The following is a 22,939-nucleotide window of genomic DNA, read 5'->3' on the forward strand; positions in this document are numbered from 1 at the left end:
CAGAGCAGGTTGTCACAAAGGACAGCTCTAAAAATAGGAGCTCGGCTTTTTTCTGCGGCCCGAGAGTGGCAGGTTTGTTCTCTCTGCTCTCCCGTTTCTCAGCAGGTCTGACTGCTCAACACATTGAGCTCTGATCTTTTCAACCTCTTCCTCGCCGTTCCGTTTCAGCTCGGTACACGGCAGGACTCAGTGATGAAATATTGAGATATGATATGTATCAACTGTTTCCAGACCTATCAGGGGGAGAATGCAGCACAAATGCATCTTTAAATAGCTGCGTTACGCTCGGATACATGTCTTTCAAAGCCCTCATAATCAAACACTTAGCACGTTAACAGCACCGTCGGTAGATCATATCAGCAGTGAGGCAAGACCCGGCAGAACCACACCCACACAGCAGGGATAATAATAATAATAATAATCCATAGAGCCCAAAGACAGTCAATACCATTATCAGCAGAGCGGCACAGCGTTTGAGATATGATGCACCTCCAACTCAATCAGCTAAATGTTGCCATTATCTCAGTTTACAGGCCCATAAGCTGCACCAGAGTGATGTTTATCATCTCTCTGTCATCACCCGGCGACGTGACAGAGTCCATTCTCAACCAAGCACATCTCAGATCAAACACAGGATAATACGTATGGAAGCAGAAGACAGACAAAGCTTTTTTTATCAGGGCTGTTTTTAAAAGAATTCAATTCATGTCGATGTTGTGGTAATACAATTGACTTTATCAGCCTCAATGCCAGCAAATGGAAGGTGTTTATTAAGGGAGTCTATACCAGAAGCTACAGATAGGACTAATGGAGAACAGACGCAGATAAAAAACCACCAGCAGAAAGAAACACAAACACAGACAGCTAGTAAACGCAGCACACATACGCACGCACACACTCACATATAAAGCAAACACAACAACCAACGCTGTCAATAGATACCGTACCTGAGGTTTATTGCATTCCTGGGAGCCAGGTTAAAGGAGAAAGCCGTGGAAAGAAGCAGAGGAGATGAAAGTTATCAAACATGCCACTTGCCAGTCGAGGATGTGAGAAATAGCAGCTGAAAGCCTCACAGACATGTTGAAGAAAACGCAGCGTTCTGCACCAAACTGAGGAGAAATATCCATGTTAGACAGAGACTGAATGAAGCTGCATCCTAAAGTCTTGTTTTAAAAATGTTTGGCTTTATGCCCAGTGAGAATAAACACTTTAATTAATGACTTCCTGTGGCAGACAACTTGTTTCAATGTTCATCTTGAAACAACTTTATTTGTACTGACAACAACTATTATATCAACCTAGGGGCTAAAATGAGTTTTCATCGTTCTGGGACTCAGCAGATTTATGAATTTTCAAGGTGAACATTCAACTTTCTCAGTGTTCTTATAGCCAAGGACAGGTAGGGAGCACACAGTCAGACGCATTATTATTCTGGCGTGCACACACATCCTTCCATTGAGCATGCCAGCAGATTATTGAGCAGATCACTTCAACTTCTGAACCTCCTCATTACCACTGCAGGACTTTGTCGACCTCTAAACGCACAATAAGACTCCAATTATAAGGTGCTATGTGTAGTGGTTTTAAAAATCACTTTATCTTTTCCAAATTAACTTCGAAACCTTTGACACAATTACCTCAAACACATGAGAGCAATGTGGAGGAAGCTCTGAGCCGCTATCTCATTCCTCCACCAGGAATAAATACAAACTTAACCTGTTTCTACATGGAAAGAATCACATGAAATGATGCTCATTGCGTTGCAAGGTCAAACGATCCCACGAGATTATTATTACTATTTTTCAAATGAGTCAGAGAAAAGACAACTTCAAGGTAAAGATAAGCTCACATATAGCAAGACAGCAGTAATGTTACTGCTAGCACAGGCAGCTCACAGGCAGGATGAGCTAATACAGAATATTATTGAATGAATAGCTCGATATTTTGGGAAATACAGTTATTGGATTTCTTGCTGACAGTAAGATGAGAAGATCAATATATGGCGACCAGACGTCCTGGTTGTTAAATATCTGTAAAACACCAAATTGTCCTGGTTTTCACCACAATTAAAATAATAATAATATTATTATTATTATTATTATACTTGTTTTCAGTGCTTACACTGACGTTTATCATGTTCTGTCCCACTCATTATCACCTAAAAATGATAATACTAATAAGGCAGCCAGATAGCAATATACAATAGCTGGCAGAGTTTACTAGTGTTATTATACAGTTTTCAAATATACTATGTTTTGGTGGAGTTTTGGAGGCAAAACATAATTTCTCATCTGCTGAGGAGCTGTCCATGGTGTTGAAAGGTGAGCTTGGTAAGTTTGCTAAGTGATGAAATAGTCCCCCATCCTGATGAAAACACCTTTGGCACGTGCATAAGCACAAACATGTGTGCAAACACACTAAAGGGTCCCGGTTTTGGGGTTTGAAAATATGGTCACACTAGATTAATACCATATTAAACTGGAACTAGCAGCCTGTTTGCTTGGTGTAGCACAACGATGGGAAACAGCTCGCCTGGCCCTGTAAAACCAGAGATTCTTATTTTTACACCCTTTTTGTAGGGATTAAAAAAGATATAACATGTTAATGAGTGAGCTTTAGAGGTGCTGGTAGGCAGATTGTGTTACCTTTTTGGACAAAGTCAGGCTAGCTGTTTCCCCCTGTTTCAAGGCTTTATATGCTAGACTAAGCTAACCGGCTGTAGACTCAATATTGAGCAGACAGATATGAGAGTGCTATAAATCTTCTCATCCAACTCTCAGCAAGAAAGAAAACAAGCGCAGTCCAAATTGTCAAACTATTCCTTTAAAGTTCACTATTTCAAATTCGATACAAATATAATAAATTCATCATCCCTACTAACAGGTAATCTAATGTAAGATACTGTGAGTGTGAAGTTCATGTGAAGGGAAGCTGTGCACTAAGGATGCCCCCTCTTAGTCTATTAGTCGACTAATCGGTGGTTTTGGTCTCAGTCGATTAAGAGTTCTTAAGTGAATTAGTAGTTTTTTATGCTGTTTTCATGCTGAATTACGTATTTCAAAGACATTTATGATCACATCTCTGGTAAACACCAGATTCAAAGTGGTACTTTTGTGTGATTCTTTGTGGAGAAACTCTGTTTTACAGATTAAATCAACAAATCGATTAGTCGTAGAGTGTTATCTATTAAAACTTTCTTTGGTCGAGGACAGCCGAATTATAAAGCAACCAAATACAGTAGCCTACATCCCTGTGGAGAATGCCAATCTTTGCATTCATTTACTACAATTATATTGTTGTCTTATACATCTTATACAGATGTAGCCACTGAACATTGTATATTTAAGAGCTCTCAAACATAAAGAATCATCGTCATCTGCATTAGCTTCCGTTCCATATATATCTTAAGGCTATTTAAAGTAGTCAGAAGGTGAGTGAGCAATGTCACTGTCAAGGACGCTCCAACAGAGCGCACAGTTGCTGATGGACACATCGGCCGGTGCAGGGATTAAACCTGTGACCTTCTGATTACAGGGCGGCCTCGCTAACCACCGGGCCGCCCGGGTGGAGGAAAAGAGTAAAAGGAGTATTGATTGTCTGACTCCTGCTGCTTGTATAATTATAGAGCAGCTGTTTGGAGCCTCGGATGCCCTACTGGCCACCGACTAAACCCAGAGGAGCAATATTTCTCGTCTGTTCGGAGAGTTTGGGGTGTCTGGGAAAGAAAGCAAAGGAGAGGAGAGGAGAAATGGAGGACAAAGGGTGAAGAAGCAGATATTGGGAATAATCAGAATTTGTTACGGATAGAATCAAGGAGTGTAGCGTTCAGTAAACATGAGGGTAAACTGAGTGACAGCACAAATACATTAAGTGAGGCTGAGGGAGAAAATCTGTTTAAGTGTGTGTGTGTGTGTGTGTGTGTGTGTGTGTGTGTGTGTGTATGTGTGTGTGTGTGTGTGTGTGTGTGTGTTTGGCAGGTGATGGCACAAATGTCGGCTGATATTAGAGCAAGAGATAGCGTGTTTGAGATAAAGTGCAAAATGGAGAGCGACTGAGAAAAATGGAGATTATGAGCATTTGCGAGAATATAGAAAGATGAAGTGTGTATATGTGTTTGTGTGTGTGTGTGTGTGTGTGTGTGTGTGCGGGACTGACAGAGAGAAGAAGAGAGTGATGCTAGAAATAACTGGTGTCCATTCTGAACAAGGCACCCAAGTGTTAACCCACTGCTCTGAGCACACAGGAGACATGTGTTGAATCATAAACACTGTCCTCTTTCACTGCACACAGATTTTTATCCAGGACACATCTACGCAAACAGATATGTAATCCTTTTAACGTCCTGGATCTTTCCTTCTAATGACGGCAAACTACAAATTCAAGCTCAAACTGACAGCTGTGTGCCTTTTAGACGAGAGCATCAGGTACAAAGTGACATAATATTTCCTATAACAAGATCATTTTAACAAGAGGAGCAAGAGAAGGTAGATGTGGAGATAAAACTGAGACATAGGGGACTATCTTACATCACACCTTAAATCAAAAGATTTAGCGGTAGGTGTGGTCTTTGACTCTGACAATAAATCTGACAAGCGGCATTAGACGCAAAGCCAAACCTGTCATCCTTTACCTTAGAATTATTGCAAAGGTCAGTCGAATCCTCTCTTTGGAAAGGAGCTGAAATACTAATTCATTATTGTAATGCAGTAGTATATCTGAGCCACAAAACAGACAGAAGCTCAGATACAACTTCTGCCATGAATTGTGCATAGACCAAAGTTTCACTGCCGACATTGATGTGATAACAGTGATTCATACTGTATGCTGGGCATTGAAAATTGGCCATTAAATGGAGTCATCTAATGGACGAGATTAACGCTGCTATACCATAGACTGTATGTAAAGATGGACGGCATGACAGCGCCGCAAAAGTGAAGCCAAAACATCTCAATCGCCCCCTAGTGGCTGGCTGCAGTATAGGTCATAAATCCCCAACTCCTCTATGTTAGTGGATGGGACATGGGGCCAAACTAAAAAGTCAAAAGTACAGTTCACATACATTTTTCCCAAAGATGTTTTTTGTCATTTTAGGTAATTTTTCTGATAAGTTTGGTTTTAGTTAGTTGTTTGATGCTATAAAAACGGGGTGAGACGTCACGATTGGCAGCTGTGTGAGTCTCTCTCGCCGACATGCTGCGGCCGTGCTCTGCTTGCGATTGGTTCGGGCGGGTGACCTCGATGCCGCGGCTTCACCGCCCGATCACTACTGCGCATACTCTGGCTCCAAAATGACGTCAAAATCTGAAGATGGCAGCTCTTGTATCCGGTATATTTTGACTTCACTTCTGTACAGTGGGAGGAAGTGGAGACGCATCGTCTATCTTTATATACAGTCTATGTGCTATACAGGTTGTTTTAAGTCTATTCTAACAGAAACGATAACTCTTACATCCACATATTTCTTTGATCAACATATCAAATGTTGAGATACGTCAGTCACTACTGATCGATGTCAAAATAATATCCTTTCTTAACCAGAAAGAGAGGTTAACATGGACACAATGTTGCACTGAATAATAAAAATAATAATACAATAAGAAATTCATTCTTAGGCCACTTATATCTATCTCTCATTAGTAAAAAGGTTATGTTGAGGCATTTCTAGGCTCTTCTGGCTCTGAATCTGCCTCACAAGGGACCAATTACCTGAAGGTCCATGAGACTACATGTTTGTTAATTTTATGAAAAGATCAAGACTCAGACTGAAAGATTGTGAACTTAACCAGCTAATGAAACAGTCTATGTATCTAACAAACACTATCCCACGCTAATTCTCCAGTGATAGTGAATGTAAAACAGATCCAAACGAAGCCGTTCATTTGCATGAATATTGTACTTAAGGCCAGACTCGGTGTTTACATGTTCTAGAAATAACTTGCATTATGTTTGAACCCTGAGAGCCAAATAATCCTCACTTCATACAGATAATAGCGAGTAGGGGCCGCGGGGTAGCTGTGTGTGTGTGTGTGTTTGTGTGTGTCAGCACTCCCAGTGGGAGTTCCTCCACTGGGTTACAACAATTACATTTATATTTTAAGTATTAAGCTGGCACTCTCCAGAGCAACGTACAATGACTGAGCATGTTGCTGCTTCAGGGACACGCAGCTGTTCATAGACACTCTGCCCACTGCGGGGATCGAACCTGTGACCTTGGTGTTACAGAATAATCTCTCACTAACAATGAAGGCCACTCTGCTACAGGCAGCTATTTAAAGATTTAATGCAACACTGAGGAGGGTGGCTGGCATTGGTAAATCACGTCTCATCACGCTCACAGAAGCAGAGCTTAGACGTTAAGTTTTAAATGAAAGGTTTCACACTTTACAATAACAGTAATGAAATGAAAAAAAAACTAATCTGCAAATAACTAACAATTTAACATTGTTTCCTTAATGTCTTTTATCTTCAACTGCGGCATTATTTCAGTGGTTAAAAGTAGCTACTACTGTACCTAAGTATCATTTTGAGGTACTTGTACTTTGTAAAATATGGTGCAGTTTTGTAGAATAAACTACCAAACAGTATAGTTAAAATTAACTGTAACAGCTACGACATTAAAATGCTGCGTACATATCAATGCATCAGTAATAATGATAATCAAACATTGAATTATATAATAATAAAACTCTGACAGGGGCCATAATAAGTACTTTTACTTTGGACACATTTTGTAGATAATACTGTTCTTTTACTGAAGTAACATTTTGAGTATAACTATTTCACTTGTAACAAAGTATTGTTAGACTTTAGTATTAATAGTTTTACTTAAAAAATGTCCTCCACAACTGTTCATTCTCTAGGAAAGGCATCATGGTCTGCCAGCATCGTCCCGTCTGTGACGTGAATTAAAGTAAAATCCAATCTTTGTAATATGGCTAACTAGACAAGGGCTTATTTGGTTAATCAATAAGCAGAAATTAAACAACAACTTTGATAATCGATTAACAATTTAGGTCACTTATCAATAACTGGTTCTAGCTTTTCAAATGTGAGGACGTGCCACGTTTTATAGAATTGTATATTAAAGGTGCTAAATGTGAGATTAGGAGCATTTCAATTGCCTCTGCACGGCTCTCAACATGGCGACGGCTGAGCCGATGGCTCGTAGCTAACGGCGTTAACAGTGAAAACAATTGCAACAGTGCTGACAGAGCTAACAGTGTTAACCTGAGGGGGAACCGGAGGGTGGGTGCTATACACTTCCACAACGGCGACGCCGGTCGGGGCAGCGTTATCAGCTGTAACCGCCGTATGAGAGCAGTGCAGAGCGGCGGCCGTGAGCTAGCCAGTGGGGCACGCTCACATGCAAAAACATGCGCTTAAAGCATGCACAGCCAACCTGGCTATGTAAAAAAAGACAGAGAAACTCTGATTACAATACACACAAAGGGAGAGAGACTTCATTCTCTGCTCAGGTAGACATTACTCCACTAAATCTTTACATAGACAACAGTTGTTTGCTGCTATATTACTGCTCTGGATATCATATAGAGCACCTTTAAGTCACTTATCAATCACTGGTTCCAGCTTTTTAAATGTGAGGAGGCGCCACTTTTCTCAGTTTTATAGAATTGTCCATTAAATATCTTTGAGTTTTGGACAAAACAAGAAATTTGAGCCATCACATTGGGCTCTGCAAAGTTGTGATGGACATTTTTCACTAATTTGTAGACTAAACAATCAAAAAAACAGATTAATCAACAATGAAAATATCATCTCAGCCCTAAATAAAGCAGATTTGTCTACAGTATTTCTCACATTTGAAGAGCTTTGAATCCTCCAGATCAGTGGCTCCTCTGATGTTTTCGTGGCTCGCCTCACATTTGCCTTCACAGGAGTGACTAAGCTGAATAAAAACCTTGCCTGCCGGAGAGATTTCCTTTCTTCAATCCCAAGTTTCTCCTCGGTGCATTTCTCACCTCCTAAATACGCCTCGGGGTAGGAGGGAGGAAAATCTGAGCTGTGCCTGGCATTCTAAATGCTGGAGATTAGCTTGCTATGTCAGCTTAGCATCCGCCCAGATTCAGCTTCTCTGTCGCTCTGCTCCCCTCCACCCCTCCGTCGTCAGCAGCAGCAGCAGCAGCAGCAGCAGCAGCAGCATACTGCACTCTTGTCAAGTTCGCTCCCTTCCCTACTGTACTTCTAAGTGCACTCGAGCAGAGCCCATTTGGGACTGCTGGTTGCCATGGCACCCGCTCCATCCTTCCCATAGGAACGCTACTAGAGCGAGGAGAGTTGCGACGGGAGATGTCGGGCCATGCGAAAGTTCAGTGCAGCCCTTTGAAACAAAAACACAGCGAGTCTAAATTTAGGAAACAGGGTGGGGCTGGAGGGGAAGATGACGTTTGCCGCATTTTCCTCTTTTTAAAAGCGCAGATTGTTTCACAGTGTCCCAAGAAGAACCGGGTACACTGACAGAACCCCCCCGTGGGAACGTCAGGAATGAAGGGAATGCAGTGAAATTGTGCAGAACAGGAAATGCTGTGTGTAACAACTGCATGCTGGGTATTTGCATCATTAGTGTGAAAATGCTTTTCTTCCTATTCCCAGGGAAAGAAAGGGGAGACGGCCTGGTGCGACGCAACGGGCAGCTAACTCTTCCTCTGCTGGAGTCGAATCCCTTCACATGGTTAAAGTCAATACTCTTCTACGAGAGGAGGCTTTAAACCATCAGAGCACCAAAGCACATTTCTGCTTCCATCCTCAAAATACAAAGTTTTTGGAGCCTATCTGTCCAGCCTCTAACATGCTGAAACATGATTTAATTAGGAAAAGAAGAACTGTTTAAAGCATTTAATACTTGATTTGAAAAACAAATGTCTCTTAACACCAGCCCTCACTGTCGAGTATGTAAATGAGAGTTTATAAGAATAGAACAGCTGCAAGACTCATGAAAGTAGGCACCATCTGACCCAGAACGTCTCCCAAACTCTCTTCTCCCTCCTCCATTGTCTCTCTCTACTTGATTGTTATGTAAAAAACTATAAAATTACAATATACTTCACTATATAGTATACTCATTGTCAACTGTTGTCCTCTTCTTCATCTTATGTATAACAAAAAAAATGCAAGCAATTTCCAAACCAATCAAGAGCGTCTTCATAAATGAAACTACATTTAGGGCTGCCCCCTCTCGGTCGTTTTGATCTTAGTCAACTAACAAAACAACTAAAACAATATGTCACTTCTTCCAAGTTATAAAAAAGTATTTAAAAAAGCACGCACATCCAGATGATGAATACTAGGTGATGGACAGAAAAAACATGTAAAAGACAGAAAAAATAGACACTAGATACTGCTCCCATGAACATTTAATTGATTACCACCGGTGACGTTTCAAGCAAATGGGAGCAGTACATATCTAGTGTGCAGACTCCATCAGCTCTTTAAAGCAGTGGTTTCCAACCTTTTTGCTTGCAACACCATCATATGAAGCCATGCTTTTCAGAGTTGTGAGCAGTACAATTGAGGTGATTGTCCCTTTTAACATAGCATTCATTTGAATATATTAAGAGGCCAGAGAATGTAAGCCAGACAGAGCCAAACATTAGAGAAAAAAAACAAAACTGACAGAACTGTATGTAGTCTAAACTGCTTACTTTTCCCTTGGTTCAATGATCAAACATGTATTTGGAGAAATGTCATTCTCCAGGACACACTACCAGTAAATCCAAGGCGCTATATAACTATATGCACCTTGAATTTACTTTGGCATATGCTGACATTTTAATCATCCTCAATCCTCCAACTGCACAGACAACTGAAGACAAGTGATGAAGCGATGGTGATGAATGTGTTATGGTGCAAATGCCAGATATAAAAGTGCTAATTAACCTGTAAAACACCTCACATGAGAAGACTTTCCTGACAACCACCAGAAGCACAGACAAACACATTTTCGAGGAAGCAGGTATAGCACAGAGAATCTACTAGGATGCTAAACAAACTACAAAACATTTATGACAGAGGGTAGATCGACACACCGAAGCCAGCAGAAGCTACAAACATTACACACAACCGTAGCAACTTTAATCTAGCAGGGGACGGGTACAACAACGATTAAACTCTAGGATAGCTCAGAGCAAAGATTAGGAAAACAGGCTCAAAAGCGCACCCTGACGGGGACAAGGGTGCCCCTTCCCCGGGACACAAGACAGCAAAACACAACAACCTACAACCGAGGGTCAGCTAATACCAGCAAACAGAGAGAAAACACAACAAGTTGGGGATCACACATGTTCAGCTACGATCTGCAGCCACACTGCACTACAACAGGTCCTGAAGAAGGAGCACGACAAGCACAAACAAGAGCAACACTGAGCGGCACAGCGATCCGCCGCAGCGAGGGTAAACACTAGTGCAACTCACCGTGTGGTATCCCCGGGCTATGGGCGGCTTCCCGGTGGGGTACGGATCCACGGTGTCGATGATCGTCTGCCTCTCCCCTTTCTGGTTGATCTTCCGAAAGCGCCGACGGGACTGTCTGTGCGAGGCTTGCCGCTGGAAGTACTCCTCATTTTCATCCATATAGTCCACCTGGAAACGATAGTGAGGGAGGGAGACGGAGAGAGGGGGGAGTGACTGCCTTCATCTTCATTCACGCCCTTCTCCAACTAAAAAAACACACACACGCTCAAATCCCCAAAACCCCACCCTCCTCCTCCCTATACTCCATCTCCGATTCCCTCCCACCTCCTCCTCCTTCCTGCCTCTCATTGCGTAAAAATAGAAGTGTGTGTGGGCTGCACGATGCACACCTACGTCAAAGGGTGCTCACAACACAGGAAGAGAGACAGAGGGAGAGAGAATCTGAAGGAGATGGAGAGCAGATTGATTGACAAGGCAGTGAGGAACAGAGATAGAGATGAAATAGACACACTCTCAATCCTCTCTGTCTCTGTTAAACGTATTAACCACAATGAAATTACATGTTAAAACAAGATCAAATCCATGTTTCCATTTTTTTATGAACTGGAAGGAGGGGGGGAAAATCCCAGTGGAAACTGGCACATGATGCCGCTTCGACATAGCAGGCAGTGAAGTCACAGTGTTCGTCAGTATTATTGGTTAAACGGGACCACTCACACTGCTGCCTGGCGGGTTTGGGTCACGCTCAAATGACATATTTAAGTTTTCTTCTTCTTGGACCCGTGCCTCGCTCTCACTCGCCACTTTCACTGCGGCTTCACATTTCACAGCGCTCAGCCGTTGGGATTACACCACTAAAATCTCTCTCCGCCGCCGTACCAACTGCTGCCATGACAACGGCAAGGGAGCTGTGTGTGAGTGAGAGCGTAAGTGTGATTGTGTGTCTAATTGCAGATCTCGGAGCAATGTGTGTGTACAGTAACGGACACGTGAGCGGCTTATTTTCCTCTTTTGACGTGTCTTTGCTCATGTTAGTGCATCTTTCTGTGTGTGAATCAAACTTGTAGCAGGGGAGAGTTTAATCATAATGTACGTACAGTATATTTCAGCAGCACAAAAAACCCTCCTCAGTAATTACAGGGCGGGTTGGCACCTATTATAGCAAAAGGGGGTAAGGCCAGAACGTGTCTGCAGCGAGCAGAGCAGAGCAGAGGGTGTTATTACTGAGGGGTTTGTGAGCAGCTGATACAGGCTCAGTTAACAAACCCCCCCACTCATGGAGACACAGCAATTACAGCTTGTGATGTGCTGCTGTGGCTGCAGCAGTGCCAACTAGTCTTTATTATATACTGTCAAGACGTGGGTTATGTTTCATGTCTTTAAAAAAAAGGATTGGCAGAGGGGAGGATTTGCATGTGCTAGAAATGGTGTAGAGAGTGAGTGCGTTGGTGCATGTGTGTGTCTGTGTGTGTGTGTGTGTGTGTGTGTTTGTGTGTGTTTGTGTGTTTGTAGTTTTAAGGTGACAATTTAATATGCGAGAAACCAAATAACATCTTTTTGCAGTGGACAAATGGTCAGTCAGCAGTCAAAATGGTGTCATGTTTTGGCTTCTTCTGCCACAGCTTTGCTGGACGAAGTTGTCAAAACATTTGCACAGCTTTGTTCACTGCCTCTCAACACGCTGTTGCCTGCTGCAACTGTTCAACACATCATTCATTATTATGGTTTTCCTCTGTTTTTTCCTCTTTCGACATTAATCTGTTTGTTTGGATTTGTGGAAGTTATAAATTATATTAAATATACACTTACAACCATGACAATAAACTATAAAAACAGCAAGTTTTTCCTCTTATTTTATGCTGTATATCTGTGAGGGCTCATCTCTGGCTAACGTTACACTCTCCGCTAGCACTTGCCCGATCGGTACATGTGCAACTCTCAACAGACATGAGCCATCTCGCTTCTTTCTTCTTCTTGCGCAGTAACGTTCGGGCAGGATGTACGAATCGGGTAGCGAATGACACGTGTTGTTGTTCCTGTGTAGTGTGAATGAGCTGATAAATGATATGATAACATGATATTGGATCGGTGCACAGTCTCATATACTCTATTAAAAATGCAAAACATTTTCTTGTAGGATTTGCTACTTCTCTCTGTCTTATGGGACATCAAACTGAAGATTTTTAGGTTTTGGACTGCTGGTCGAACAAAATAGGCTTGAGGAAATTGTGATGGGCGTTTTCACTATTTTCTGACATTTTATAGCGATGCATTGTTTAGTGGAGATCTTATATCAATAATCTCAAATAATCTTTAGTTCTATGAATCTCTGTGATTCGATGCATCTCTCTACTGGTGGACATGATCACCTCACAGGGATAAATACCAGTAGTGTTCCCCGTGGAAACTGAAGAAAGCTTTTTAATGAACAGGGAAACATCTTATAATAAATCTCCAGTCCAGTATGGATTCAACTCTCCAGACCTCCTGTCATATTTTAGTCTGCAATTTTCAGGTTCCCTTATCCGATTTAGTGCATCGTAAAATGAGCAGACTTGCAGCAAGTACACTGTACATACATTTTCTCGCAGCACTATAAACAACAGCTGACAACGATGATTTTGTCTCCAGTATGCTGCTGCCCTTTAGCGCAAACTCATCAGCAACACCGCATCTGTTCTGATCCGCGGGCCTCGGAGGGCTTCTGGTGAACAGATGATTGAGACGGGGATGAGTTCTGTTCTCAACGACTTCTTCAGTGAGCCAACATTTTGATTTGCCATAAAACTGGGTCAGAGCTCCTTCCTACCAGCCGTGGACTCGAGCAACCCCAACACATGCTGGACTCCATTAAAGACAGTTCGATACAGCTGTGCTTTAAGGATGTGATGACATGTCAAATACGAGACACTCATAAAGGCTTAGTACAGAAACATCACAGGACCAACTTACAGCTATAGTCTGCTGTAGGTAATGTAGGTTTGGTGATCCACATGGGTACATCTTAACACATGAAGGAATTACAAAATCAATCCAGTATACTAACATCACAGACAACTGAAGCTAAACTTCAGTCTTCAAGGGCACTATGGTTTACAAAAATACAAGATAGGTGTTTGGATTTGGGTAATAAGTGATAGAAAATTAACATTTTGGTGGGGAAAACTTTGTCAAAAACAAATAATGACCGTTGTATTTTAGTGTGTTTGACACTTGTGTGCTAAAAAGTCTGAAAAATGTGACTCACCACAATCATCTCTGAGGGTTCCAGGACGATGCACTCGCATCCACGTCGCAGGCTGCCTGCCGATCGCTTCCCGAAGCTGGACAGAAAAAAGAGAAATGAATAAAATGATGAGAAAAACAAGAATTTAGACGTCAACGTTTACCTAATAAAAGCGGAGCAGGTTATGTTGTTTCCCTGTGCAATGGTATATTTCTTCAGTCTCTCACACTGGCAGCCAGGACGTCTGTGTGAGTCTATACTGTAGGTAAGTCTGCGTCCAACCATATTTAAATATGCACTATGGAATTTCTATATTAAATGTCGAACAGAGTAGCATTGAATGGACAGTTCCTCCTTTCAGCTGCGGCCACTCCCACCTGAGGGGAAACACCCGCCTCTGGAAAAGTCCACTTTGACGACGTCACAGTTTGTACAGTATGCCTCGCTCCTAATGAGGGGGAGGACCGGGGAGTATTAAAAGCAGCAGAGACCGAAATGTCTCAAAGAAGGGCAGCAGCCGTGGAAATTATGAGCATGAGGAGATCCAACTTGTGGGTTTGGTGAAGAATGCATCCTTTGTCCAGCACCCGACCTCAATGCAGAGACACAACGACTTCCTTGTTTGTTATTTTTAACATCTTCCGACTCAGAATGTGACCCACATCATGTCGGTTTACTGATTGTTTTGTTAGATAAACTCAAGTGACTCCAAAAGAACAGGCCATGGTGGAGTTATGCATTATTTAGATTCACTAGCTGGGAGTTTTATACCAGCAGGTGAGACATTTATCTTTAATTTACATTGAGTCACTCTGGCCTGGAAGCTGAAAACATTTATTTATTCATAATACTTTGGAGCTGAAAGGATTATAACATACATACAATAGAACAAACAAATATAACAGCTTAAACAATCATAACGGAGCGGGTTGATCGATGGTCGGTGGAAATTAACCTGCAATAATCAATCGATAGCTTCAGTAACCCTTTTAAGGAAACATGGCAAAGATTCACTGTATGCAACTGTTTCCTTGGTCTTCAATGACAGTAAGCTAAATATTGAATGTCAGACTGTTGATTGTACAAAACAATGACATTTAAAGATCAAACAATTGATCAAATAATTGAGAAAATAATTGAAAGATTTATTAATAATTTTAAATAATAATTGTTAGTTGCAACCTTAATAATATATTATATAATATTTAATTGAATTTATTTATTTATTTATGTTCTCTTCATTTCTTTCTCTTATTAATTTTCAGACATTTTCTAATTATTTTTTTATATTCTATTTCATTTTTTTTTAGAGCTGCAACAATTCCTCAATCAATTGATTGCAAGAAAATTAATCTGCAACTATTTTGATAATCAATTAATTGTTTCAGTCATTTTTTAAGCAAAAAATATAAAACAAATTTGCAGGTTCCAACTTCTCAAACATGATGGTTTGCTTCTTGTCTTTGTCATATATGATAGTAAATTAAATATCTTTGAGTTTGGGATTTTTGGTTGAACAAAACAAGCAATTTATGGACGTCTTTTTGGGCTCTAAGAAGTTGTGATGGGCGTTTTATCATTTTCTAGTTTTTGACATTTCAAAAACACACGGGACAAGAGGACCTCTTGTATGTTGTGTTTTTGCCTTCTACTGTAAACCACACTTCCCCTCGAGGGACAATAAAGATGAACTGAATTGAATTTCAAACACAACAATGAATCCAGAAAATAAGCAGAATATTAATCGCTAATGAAAATAATCTTTAATTGCAGCCCTAATGTATTTTTTTATCCTCATTACTTTGCATTAACTTGCTGTTCTTTCTCATCTCATAAACTGGATCTATTGTGGCATTTTGTTTCCTTTAACTTTCACTATGTAACTGATACAAAGTGAGTATCTGCGTGTGTATATAAAGTTCTCCTCGGTGCTCACAGTGAAGTGAGCAGCGAGTAGTGGTGAGTGGCTACCTGTGTCGAGGCTGCGGAGGTGGCAGCCTCCATCAATCACACGGACAGGTGCAGACCTTGGGCACAGCATGGTCTAAATGCTTTGGAGCCCCGGGCTTGTGGCTACATGTTGTGAGTACAGCTTGGTCAGGCTGGATAATAAATACCAGCCAACTGCAAAGAGCTGGCGATTCTCTACCTGACACTTTGGCAAAGAGCAAATAATGATTTTTTCGGGTACCTTTTATTTTCTAAAAGTGGATTTAGCTTGCTTTGCTTTTCTCTTTCTGCCTCCTTTCACAGTCGAGCCTTTGTTGGGTTTTGTGTTTTTTCCTCTTTTGTCAGCCGTTCTGTTGTTTCTCTGCCAGGGCTGCAATTTTACTTGACTAATTTGTCAACTTTCTGATGCCTTTTGAACACGAGTTTGTCAAATAAAGTGCACATGATTACAGTTAACTTCTGCTGAGGAGCATAAAGTGAAATCAAAGACAGCCTGAGTGACTGGACGGGACCACGGCGGACTGAGTGAATACAGGCGGTGAGCGAGTTAATGCTGATGGTTGCTGTTTGCTTTGCCTGAGCTTCGGTTTAATGCGTTTTAACTCTGCTTGTATCCCCGACATACACCAGCCTGGATTCCACCACGGGGCCAAACACGGCTCCAGCATGGAGAGCAGCTTACTCCGTATTTTCTCTCACAAGAAGACAAAACGTTGTAATTCTTCTCCAACTTATTTTCCAGCAAAGATGATTTGTCAGCTGGGCAGCAGCTTCAGAGGAACGAGCGAGAGCTTTTGATCTGGGTTTTTACAGACGTTTGGAGTCGGTACCGGCTCTGATCCTGTTGAGCCTCCGTTGGCTGGTTCCACTTTTGGAAAAGCGAGAAGCCTACGCATCGCATAAAGAACGTCAGGCCACCAAATGCAAACACCAAAGCGACATGTTCAATCATGTTCCTCCATTACATTCCTGACATTAGTAATCCAATCCTCCATTTTGCAGGAGGCAAATGCCACTGGCAATGTGAGATATTAAAGAAGGGATTATGGAAGTGGAGAGTGAGGGGGTGGGAGGGCTTTTCTAACACAAACGTGTCTTGTTTGGAGATTAAAGCCTCCGCTGCTCTATGACTAGTCCTGAGCAAACATAAAGTACGAGATCTGCTGCGTGGGCGAACGTATATCTGACAACAAATATGTCTAAGACAAACATTTGGTTCTCCCAGTGGATGCTTGGCTGGATTGTGCATCTTTGCAGCAATCAACACCGTCACACTGCAAAGTTTGACTCATGTAAATGGTTTCATTAGCTCTACCAATGATGTGTGCACAATCTATTTGCTATTAATAATTCAGCACTGAGGAATTCAGGTCCACAACTTTGTGCTTTCTTTCCCTGAGAACTCCAGTGTGTGCTGGCAGACAAACCAGATAAGAAGAAGATAAGAAATGTGCCAGATGGTTGAACAGGTATGTAACTCATTTATAACAGAGCACAGCGCTGAGCAAAGATTAGACTCTACACGCCAAAATGCTGTTATATGTGCTGCGTTCAACTGCACAATGTTATATACCAAAGTCGAAAAAATCATTATCTTCACTCCACTTCACTTTATTGTCCCTTCAAAGGGGAATTCACCCGCAGAAGCCATTAAAAATACAACAGACAACATGCGGTACATAAATACATAAAGACGCAGCACATATATAGACAGACAACACCCCAAAACAACAAAAAAGAAACAAGCCAGAAACTTTAAATCAACAACTTTGCAATTTAAGAAACGCTACAACTTGACGTATAACATATTTTGTTGGTATAGCAGCTTAATGCTGCATTCATGTCATATCAGATTTTAGATATCAGATATTAAAATTGGCACTTTAAGGCCTCTACACACTTTTTTATTTTTTTCGTAGGATTCGCACGTCAATATATTTTTTTGAACTGTTGTATTTGTCATGAGTACGTTAACACAGAATGTGAATATTACACGGCCAAAAAGGGTCGTCATTTTTTTATGGAATAAGGTCGATTTTTCTGAGCTTTCGCATCATGAATAAAGACATCAACCAATCACGTTGTGCAGAACGGATAGATTCAATAGATTTGTTTTAGTCTGAACCAAAACGGCAAACTTTATTACTCCTTTCAAACTTGACAAAGGCGGCGCAAACCAGATTCACTCCTTCCGTTCTTACCTTTCACAATAAAAGCCCTAGACGTATACACTGCGTAACAGTTTACCAGAGGCAAATTCACTCAGAGCATTTCACTAAAAGGAAACTAAAAAAGCTTACAGTAGCTTAGGCTTTATAACAATTTACTTCAGATAGACTAACAGACGCTCTGGGTCAATAGGATCCAAGTTTTGAATCTATTCAAACCTTTTATTGAAAAACGTTTTTCGACTGTCGCAAGTTTGCATTGCTGCCGATATGAATAGTTTTAATGAGAAATATTCCAAGGCATTTATTCGTCACTCCCCCGGTGTGCACAGGCCTTATAGTATAGAAGTGCCTTGAAAGATTATGGCTGCAATTAATGATTATTTTCATTGTCGATTAATCGGCTCATTATTTTCTCGATTGATCGATTAGTTGTTTGGTCAATAAAATGTCATAAAATGGTGAAAAATGTCAATCAGTGTTTTCCAAAGCCCAAGATGACATCCTCTAATGTCTTGTTTTGTCCACAACTCAAAAATATTCAGTTTACTGTCATAGAGGAGTAAAAAAACCATGAAATATTCACATTTAAGAAGCTGGAATCAGAGAATTTTGACTTATTTTTTCTTAAAAAAAAATCAGATTAATCGGTTATCAAAATAGTTGGCGATTAATTTAATAGTTGACAACTAATCGATTAATCATTGCAACTCTAAACAAGACAGTATAAATATAAACAAATGGAGATTCTCTACTAGATCCTCTACTACTATCCTTTCAAAGAGTTCCCATGTGTGCTGCCATCAGACGCTTTGTATGAGCTGGTGTCAGACAGGCGGCCAGTATCTCATTTTCAAATTAAACCCTGAAGCTCTCTCTCAGTTGACTGACTGACATCTCCCCTGCCTCAGTGGCCTCGCATTCCCCTCCCGTTATACAACAAGGCCTGGGCGTCTGGAATGTCATTCCACATGCATCACCAGCCTTTCGCTCGGCGAGCCCGCCAGCCCACCGCCAGAAGCCTCAGATCCATTCTGCCGTCTGACTGAACCGGTGCAATCCCTAATCTGCACCCCTGGTCTGAGCTGGAGGATGAGGAGGGTGTAGGGGAGGAAGGGGTGAGGGCTCCTCACTCTGTTAATCCATTTAACTGACTAAGTGGTGAGAGGGCACACCGACTTTTTAACCCACCGGACCCTTAAGAAGGACAAAGATTAAACTCTGGTTATGTAAGACTTTAGACCCGTCTCAGGAGTGACTGTCAATGAAAACATCCGGGCTTGAAGGGTTTCCCAACATCCCCTTCTGGGCTGCAGCTGACCATCCAACCACCTCTCACCTTGAAAAACATAAACAGAATTCCTTTGGCGTAGCGGCACGACTGCACCACACAAATACCCCGAACCTTTGCCCACTTTCGCCGCTGCTGAAATAGAAGCTGACACCGATGCCGAGAATGTACGAATGACTTTAGCTTCCCAAAATACAACCTCACCGACATCGTACTGGCAAAGAGAAAAGGGCACTGAAGCAGAGTTTTAGAGAGAGAGAGAGAGAGAGAGGGAGAGGCAAGCCGCTTAAAACTTTTCCAAATCAATCAATCATCGCTGCATCTATAAACCATTTCTATCACATTCTCCCCACAGCAGGAGCTCCATCTTTGTTTTGGTTTCAAAGTTGCCAAAAGCCTTGTGTAACCCCCCCCAAAAACATGAAGAAAACACACCCCTTTCACTGGCAGCACACACTGCACACTGACAGATCCAAAATAACATCAAAGTCGTGCTTCACATTCCAGACTTGAAGGTTTTACTGCAACCAGCTCCCGGCTCGGAGACGAGTCAGATTTTTAAATTACAACCAAAAACACAGGAGTTTTTTTCGGCATAGCTTTAGTGAGCCGTACACACAGGAGTGTTGACACTCACCCCCGACTCTCCAAACTGCTCCCCCGGAGTGACACCACCACCTGATGAGATAACTCCTTCTAAAATATCCCCCCCGCTGTTAGTCCACAGTCGGTCCGACAAGCATGCTCCAAGTCCCGAGACTTTGGTGTGACTGCGGCATATCGTCCTGCGCACACCCGAGTGTTGCTGTCTGAGAGTGTGTGGCTCTGAAAGTGTGTGTGTGGTGGATCAGCCTCTGTCCAATGGCTCTGCCCCCTTTCTCTCTCTCTCTCTCTCCCTCTCTCTGTGTAATGTAGTGCATTAGTGACTAAAGCCAGCATTCCAGCGTACGACTCACTTCCTGCTACAGAGATGCAAGTGAGTGAGAGGGTGGGGTGTGTGTGTCATGGAGGGGTGGTTAGGTGTGGACAGCGTCTGTCCTCCCTTTACGGTTCAGAACGTTTTTGGCATCACTGGACAAAAAATCCATAATAACTTTTCAGCATATTGTAATTCAAGTGTTCTGAGAGAAAACTAGATTAGGCTTTAAAAAATCTAGCCCGTGACGGGAGACTTTGGCCAATCACAGGTCATTTCAGAGAGAGAGAGAGCGTTCCTATTGGCTGTTCATTCATCGGAGGCAGCCGTCAATCACTCGCAAACTCCGACCAAACGGTCAAACTAGGCAGCGCTGATCAAATATGAGTCAATATTCTGTTACTGTATTGCCTATTTCTCGCCTGAAATGTTTTCAGAAACATCTTGTAGTGTACAGTTTAGCTGTAAAATGAGAGAGTTTGCTCGGACTGGTGCGCGGTGCTTGGTATTTCCTCAACAGATTTCAATATGGCTGCCGAGTCACAAACATTCTTGAGCGTTGACCGTTTGATCGGAGTTTGCGAGTGATCGTCAGCTGCTCAGAAACGGCAGCTGGACAACAGACTCCAGCTCGTCTACCGTTAGGAGAACCGGAGGACACGGAGGCACATGATTTTTTTCAGATTACCTGTTTCATGTACTACTGTCAGGATATAGTGACCGTTTTATAAAAAATAACTTTTCATATTTGCTCAAATTCTACCCACTGCAGCTTTAAACTCATGAGCAGAATAAATGTCCAGCTGATCTTTCGCATACTTAGCATACTTCCCCCACAGTATTTGAGCTAAATACTTTGATGAAAGTCATGCAATAGAAACTCGTTATGGTTTTTTTTTTTTATACATGCAACTCAGATCACTCGCATGTTCTTTTCTCTGATCAAAATTAAAACCATGATGAAGATAAAAAGGAATCCTAACCACTTGTCCTACAGCTCTCTAAAGACACTTTTAGTTGTTTGAGGGTTGCACTTGATGACATCTAGTTTATTCTTGTTCCTATTGAATTTGAATGAAGGTATTGTAAGTCTGCCAAATTAATAAATGTAGAATATAATGTAAAAGTATCCACTTCAGCCACTTCCTCTGTACTTTTTAACTTCAGCCACAGACTACGTTCTCATGGTTCAGCACTGATCCTGGTTTGAATGTGGAAGCTAACAACACAGCTCAAGATGTAATGAGTAGGCAGCATGGCGGATGAAGGATTAGACTTTAGACTGCTTTACTGGTGAAAAAACAAACATAATTGGCAACTAGCAGCACTAGTCAACATCGAACACAAACTGAAGAGTTGTTGATTGAACTTAACTTCTTAAGTTTGTCAAACTTATTTGCATAACCTTCCATAAAGTTGAGGGACTTGCAAGAGACAACAGATCTTTTTTTTAATAGGATGGTAAAAAATCAGTACAAAAATGCTGGATCTTAGTATTCATAACGATGCAATTTGATAGTATCTTTACATTAAAAAGGGTTAAAGTTGTAAGACGAAAACACGGCAACGCCCAGACCAGACAACGCCGTGGTAGCGACCTGTCAATTACAAGGTAGCCACACCCTAAAGCATCCCCTGCTTTATGGTCTATTTGACTCTAAATGGGACCATAATTTACTAAATGAGCATCATGCTGTATTGAAGAAGACTTGAAACCAGCGATTGAGACCATAAACTCATGTTTACAATGTTTACTGAGGTAATAAATCAAGTCAGAAGTAGGCTCATTTTCTCATAGACTTCTATACGATCAGACTTTTTTTCGTTTTCACAGGCTGCGTTAAAATCAGTGGAGTGCCCCTTTACATTGAGTTACCTCTGCAAGTTTTCCATCAGAACAGCTCATCAACAAACTGAACAATTCAGCACTCATTCAGTTCAATTCCACATTTGAAGGAGCCTAGTCTCTCATAATGGTTTTACAGTAAAGCCAGTTATGTTGGCCAGTGGCCTTATAACTGTGGTACCAACGCTCATGTGAGTCACTGCTGGCAACAACCAGAAAAGTTATTTTTAAACGTTTTTCTCTAAAAAGAGGAAAATTCTCATTGCTTGCACGATCACTTTTGAATGTGATTGTAGACATGTTTTAACATCCTGAGGGTCATGAAAGTCGCCACATGAGTGACCACATTAACTTTCAATCCAAGAAGTAGCAAAAACGTGAAATCTTTAGTTATACTAAGCCTTGTTTTTATCCATGTGAGGAGTAAAAATCACCTTTCAAGCCTATTACCATCTGTCAGCTCCCACAGAACATACCGTATATGAGCAATACTGAAAAGACATGATTGCAGAATAAAATATCGCTGCATCAGTTTGTCATCTCCAGTCACAGATGAGTCTGCCTGAGCTGCTGCTGGCTGTCAAGAAATGATTTGATGCTTTACTGACCTTTACTTCCAGCAGTTCACACAAACAAAAGCGATGAGGCCGACATTCCTCCGCTAACTTGAACTCTGGCTGCTGATAAGTGCAGATTCGGTTAAGAGTTGTGCTTTCGGTTAGCTAATATAAGGTCAGTGAATGACCGGAGGTAACGTCCTGACAGCTGATAGTGCTAATAAACGGAGGCAGAAGCATGAAGGAGGGGAAGTAAAACCAGTACGGGGTTAACAAAGTGTATATCAGGGTGGAAGTAAAGAGTTCCATACAGCGGGGTGTGAAACTGAAGCTAAACTAAAAAGACTTCAACATGCTCAAAATGGAGATCAACACTCATAAAATGTTGCTGATCTGGGGAAAAGGCAATTAAGACAGCTATTACTTACATGCGTTGCCAGATTCTGGCTCTGTCCATTGCTTATAAGAAGTTGCAGAGTTGCAGAAAACAGAGTTGCAGCATCTGATTTTAGAATTAATTAATTTTATAAATGGCAACGTTTCTGAAGGAAAAT

General features: G+C 41.5%; 1 protein-coding gene across 16 annotated transcripts in view; it reads right to left on the reverse strand.

The window, feature by feature from the left end:
- The window catches only part of rapgef2b (Rap guanine nucleotide exchange factor 2b), a 125,823-nt gene that overhangs the window by 49,381 nt on the left and 53,503 nt on the right, over window positions 1-22,939 (reverse strand). For 10 of the 16 annotated variants that reach the window (XR_012595635.1, XM_074649168.1, XM_074649164.1 and 7 more), the window contains exons 5-7: window positions 13,679-13,754; window positions 10,432-10,599; window positions 948-965 (exon numbers count right to left, since the gene is read on the reverse strand). Coding sequence is in view for 15 of the 16 variants with exons in the window: in XM_074649168.1 (XP_074505269.1) it covers window positions 948-965; window positions 10,432-10,599; window positions 13,679-13,754 (262 nt within the window). In the remaining variant the exon portion in view is untranslated. Of the gene's footprint in view, window positions 1-947; window positions 966-10,431; window positions 10,600-13,678; window positions 13,755-19,703; window positions 19,947-22,939 lie in introns of those variants that run through there. The other 6 variants (XM_074649169.1, XM_074649167.1, XM_074649165.1 and 3 more) reach the window with 3 other exon arrangements.

Source organism: Sebastes fasciatus, chromosome 10, assembly GCF_043250625.1.
Source record: "Sebastes fasciatus isolate fSebFas1 chromosome 10, fSebFas1.pri, whole genome shotgun sequence".
NCBI classification, from domain to species: Eukaryota; Metazoa; Chordata; class Actinopteri; order Perciformes; family Sebastidae; genus Sebastes; species Sebastes fasciatus.